Consider the following 5,320-nt stretch of genomic DNA (forward strand, 5'->3'; position numbering starts at 1 on the left):
GGAACGAGATAAATGTGTGCACAGATGCAAACCATTTAAGATACTCATTGCTATCGGGATGTTAAGAGCATTCCATGGAATATAACAACAAGTGTTTCTGAAATAAATGACATACCCCACCTTTAATTGACTAAAGCAAGACAAAAAAACGGATACAAATGTCATATTATACTATTTGGCCGATCTGAGTAAGAAGATGTCATATTTGTTATGATTTGATACAGAATGCCTGGGTTTGTATCATGTTTTTTAATCAACCATCAATGGCTGATCATTAGGTAAATCAGCAGCTAATACTATAACCTTGCTACTTTGTTTGCCACTGCAAACAAAGTAGCAAGGTTATAGTATTAGCTGCTGATTTACCTAATGATCAGCCATTGATGGTTGATTAAAAAACATGATACAAACCCAGGCATTCTGTNGGCCCTTTGAGTGCAACCATAATGCTGATGTGGCCCGGAATGAAATTGAGTTTGACACCCCTGCTCTAGAGGGATTTCTCTCCCACACACCATTCCCCACCCCCCTGCCCGAAACACCTCCATTGGACTCCTTTGTTTGCTTCTGTAACATAATGACATCACTTCACTTTGTAACACTCTTGCTTCTATTGGCTAGCACTCAACCACATTGTACGTGATAGGCTAAGGGACGGACGGGACTTCTCTAAGCAGTTGACCAATCACAGCAGAGCCGGCCAGCTAACCAATCAGAGCAGACTTGACTTGACTCTGTTTCAGACAGAGGGTGGTGCAGCACAGGCAGTATGAGAAAAATACATTTTTGAACATTAAAGCATGGAACAAATAAATTAAAACAAATATTTCTAAACAAATCTCCTGCCCGTCCTTTTCTATGGCTTTCTTATCTATAGCATTTACGCTGATGTCTCTATCTTAATAACTCAGGAGAGAAACGTCATATGTTAAACTTTAAATCAATATGCAGTATTGACCTCAACAGTCAGTGACACACCTTCTATTGAGATTTATGCTGCAGAATGTAAATCCTATGTTCCCCATAGTCCCCGACGTAACTCACAGCTACACTCTATTACATTCTGTCTCCCCTGTTGAGTCATAACTCATATTCAGTCCGTGCTGCTCAACACAGCAAAGGATTTATTCACACTGCTAGAGAAAATGCTGAAAATCGAAGCCAGTTTTCCATGTAGTCTTCAAATTAGACACAATATACTGAAATCAGCCTGCTTCCTCAGCTCTAAAACCTGCACTGCAGTCAGAATGTGAGCCATAACATCAAGAAGTCTGGGTCAAAACCTAAAATCACACCAACGAATAACCATAAGAGAAGGGAATTACCACTGAGCATATTCTGACGGGCACATCAACAGTGGAAAAGCTGGAGAACAAGCTGTTCATCGTAAAAAAAGAAGTGAAACTTAATATCTTCAGTTGAGGAAGAGCATCAGACGCAAATGTGTAGCTGACATTTTCGTTTCTTGATCTTTCTGACTCGCAAAAGGACACAGCTGGCGTTATTCTATATTGGAGTTATGGTCAAAGCCAACTTCCCCTTTCTCATCATTTCTTTCTAAAAGATATGAAACTATGATATGGTTATCAAGACTGAATTACATTTTTTTTTTTAAAAGGTAAAACATGTATTACTCTCTTTCAAAATGTTCTGCTGGATATACTTTAATCTCATTCTAATTCAAACCTCCTACTTGAGCGATGTATTCAACAGTTTGACAAAGGGGTGAAGTGAACAAAGCTGCAGTCTGACTCATAGACTGATCTGCAGAAGTTAAAGAGTGTGAAGCAGTCTGCTGTCCATTTTGTCCCCAATTGAAACTGGCTGACAAACTGGTGCCAGGAGCCAAATGGGAATCAACTTAGAGCAACAAAGGGTTTAAAACTCGTTCAGTGCCAAGTTTGGGAACAAAGTGTTTGCAGTTGTTTGTGGGGACCAGAGGCTTGTGGGTGGCTCTGTCAGTTGTCCCAAACAACAACCAAAACCAACAATTTACTAGTGCCATAGCTCTTCTGGTGGGGTTTTGGTTTAACATGAAGTTATAATACCTGTCAAATGCTGCTTTTTTAATGGGTTTGACAAAGAAGAACATTCTTTACATGGTCCCAAATATTTAAATGATTGCCATTTTATTCACTATTGGAGTATTTTGCCTAAGATTATTTACCCTAGATACAGCAACACTAAAAAGGACACACTTTATATACCCGGAACTACAGTATATTACAGCAATCTGTTTCCCCCCATTTGGCCTTCCTCCAGGTTAAACCAGGTCCTGACTAATGGGCCTTTGCAGTCAACACAGCTTTACTGTCTCGGCTACTGAGCTGCTGAAAGACCAGCCCTTCAAACACAGAGGGAAGGGGTGGACATGAGAAGTGGGAGAAAAGAGAGTCAGAGCGGGGCAGAAAACCATAAAGTAGACAGAGTTGAAGAATCAAAGATTAAGGAGGCTTCAGAAAAGTTCAGGAAAGCAGGAGAAACCTGCTACTGTATATTATGTGATGTATATTCTGACTGGTGGCATTCAGTGACTGGACTTTATATGAGTGTTGCCGGTGCAAAAGAGAATGAATGTATCTTACAGCAGTGACATTTTCAAAATGACTGCAAACTTCAGAAAAATTATACTTTTCAGAAAAAAAACCTGCACATTCATATCATAGATAAACTACCAAGTATTGAAGGATTTGTTCTGATTTTGATAGCGGTACTGTAAAGGGAAGCAAAACCTGATTAGCCCCCTATTAGTGATCACCATATTAAGAACCTTTGTCACTGCTTTTTCTTGCTGCCCTTTTTAACGGAGAGCCAAAGATGTTATATTTTTTCTCTTTTAAGCCACCAGACCCCCTTGACAAGAACAGTTATTGTACCTTGCAAAACACAGAAAAACAAAGATGGCGTGTATGTGTTTTTTGCTTGGTCACCCCATCCACAGCAGTACATATTCTCTAGCCATCTACTGCAGTAATACACTGACTATAGACTGTATAGAGAACCTCATACTAACACTGGGTCCACTTGGAACTATCCTTTTCACTTTGTTCAAGCTGAAGTTAACTATGTCTTTCAACTTTTCTATATCACAGCTATCTTTCCACTTGACTATCTTTGAAACCCCTTCAATTCGGAGGCGTGTGGCGCAGTGGATAGAGCCTTGGTGTTGGGACCAGGGGGTCACAGGTTCAAACCCCACTGCAGTCAACATGTCGTTGTGTCCCTGGGTAAGACACTTCACCCCAAATTGCTCCTGTGGGGATTGCCCACAGTATTGAGTATGTAAGTCGCTTTGGATAAAAGCGTCTAAAAGTAACATGTAATGTAATTCAATCTACGTCCCAAGGCCAGGGATTTAAATTTCATTTCTTGGCCATGAGTAGATGGACAAAGAGTAGGGAGGAACACTTACTGCCTGGAGCTTGGTCGTCGTGGTCATCTGGGAAGAGATCATCCAGATTCTCTTTACTGGAGTCAGAGTCCTTCTCATCCTGAGAGGGGAGCCGTGGAGGGAGAGAAAGATGAGGAAGTCAATTAACAAACTGACTCTGAATTCATAGAAGAGCATCACAAACGCCTTATTTATGTGCTGATGCAGTCGTTCTGTAGTCTGGGTCCAGGCAAGCACATTTAAAGGGTTAAGATATCTGAAATTGTATCAGAGCTCTCAAGTCTCACGCATTTGGCATGAGACACACGCATTTCACTCCATTCACACGCTCACACGCCACACCTTGTATTTCTCACGCAGAGATTTCTTTCCAGGGTACCGCCCACCAAGTTGCGCCGCAATTTTGTAAAGAAACTAGGCTTGTATGAGACGCGTGCACTCCACTAGCACCCCCTCCCCCCCCCGTTGACATTCGCGGTATAGGGCTTCATGGGAACTTTGAGGGGAGCCAGAAGTTGGAGTACCAAACACCGCTGCCAAAATCTCACTCTGAACTCTGTTCCAAACTTGAGAGCCCTGTTGTATATACCGGTATTCATAACATTTAAATCGACCCCGCTGCAGAAAAGGAGTTCAAGAAGGTGACTTTAAAGCCCAAAAATAGGACGTATTCACTGGGAGAGAAGGTACAGAAGGGAATAGGAAACTTTGAGAGGAAGATAAAAACTTCACTCATATAAAAGCAGAACATCTATGAAGTGTGGAGCCTCTTCAGAAACTTGTCAAGTGTTACTGAACCACTTAAGGAAAGCTTGATACCTTATTTCCTTTTTGGATTGACTTGAAATCCAGGATTGAACTAAACTTTTCTGCAACATTTTCTTAAGAACATCTTAAGCATGCTAACTTTGAAGGAGACTTACAGATGGGGACAAGTCCTCGTCGTACTTCTTCAGCTGGTTCATGAACTCCAGGTGCTTCTTCTCCTCCTCCAGCTGTGCGACGCTCTGCTCGCTCTTCTGCAGTTTCTGCTGCGTCCCGGCCAGCTCGTCCCTCAGCCACTGGTTCTCCTGGCAGAGCCGGCGCACCTGAGCCCGCAGCTTCTGCTTCTCCGACTCCACCGAGCTCAGGTGGCTCGACAGGGCCATCATCACCTGCGATGAGGACGCGAGATTCGGACCGGCTGTGGAGCATTTACGGAGACAGAAATGTCGCGAGCGGCAAGCAGGAGAGGAAAACTGAGGCTGAGATCATTGATCCACCACACAAACTCCTGTGCTGTATTTCCAAGCGCCAGATGGATCTAGCCGTTGAAGAGAAGCGAACTCACACAAAAAGGCACTGACTACGGTCGGCGCTAAGCGAGCAATTTTACTACATTCTTGTTTCAATCCAGGCTGAAGATTTATCGTTTTTTGCTGCCGATTTATTAATCAAATAATATTCAAATCCTTACACAGCACTCGTTTACTTTATCTACAAGGGTGTAATGTGTTTTATTTCTGCTTTAGCCTCGTTGTTATTTTGTTCTCTTGCTCTGAATGGCCTGAGCAGCACTTGAATTGGGCCTTAGTGTTGAATCTGTCCTATGTATATAGAAAAATGCCTTTACTTTCTTACTCTGAACATGCTCTCTCTTTGTCTGCTGTATTGTACCGCCACCGAGTGCTCTTTAAGCTCTATTATTCTCTGTTTCGGACCAGAACAATATATCATCGCTGCGGCTTCCAGCCCAGCTGTCATGTGGGACTTGCGAGCAGGTTGGACGTTTCGGGTTGCCGCTGTGTCCGTTGATGGTCTCAGGGTGTGGAGGGGATGTGCTCTGTTTTTCAGGCACTCCAGACCCTGGAAGTCACGGCGTTGAGTGTTGCGAGAATCTCTATTCCTTTGCTTTGTGTGATCTCCTAGTGTTGGAAATTTTGTGATATG

General features: G+C 42.7%; 2 protein-coding genes across 2 annotated transcripts in view; one reads left to right on the forward strand and one right to left on the reverse strand.

Annotated features, from left to right (window-relative positions):
* Positions 1-2,279: 2,279 nt before the first annotated feature.
* On the reverse strand, positions 2,280-4,544 carry LOC104965454 (kinesin light chain 1-like). The gene is made up of 3 exons (XM_010794410.1): positions 4,315-4,544; positions 3,413-3,491; positions 2,280-2,344 (listed from the first exon to the last, which is right to left on the reverse strand). Exons 1-3 carry the CDS (start codon positions 4,540-4,542, stop codon positions 2,280-2,282), a joined length of 372 nt encoding a protein of 123 aa, XP_010792712.1. The 5' UTR covers positions 4,543-4,544.
* A 6-nt stretch (positions 4,545-4,550) lies between these two features.
* Positions 4,551-5,320, forward strand: part of klc1a (kinesin light chain 1a) — a 30,281-nt gene continuing 29,511 nt past the window's right edge. The window contains exon 1 of the mRNA XM_010794411.1: positions 4,551-4,671. Within this exon, the coding sequence (XP_010792713.1) occupies positions 4,551-4,671 (121 nt within the window). The remainder of the gene's footprint in view (positions 4,672-5,320) is intronic.

The sequence above is a fragment of the Notothenia coriiceps genome, unplaced genomic scaffold, assembly GCF_000735185.1.
Source record: "Notothenia coriiceps isolate Sejong01 unplaced genomic scaffold, NC01 NC01_scaffold00037244, whole genome shotgun sequence".
NCBI lineage: Eukaryota > Metazoa > Chordata > Actinopteri > Perciformes > Nototheniidae > Notothenia > Notothenia coriiceps.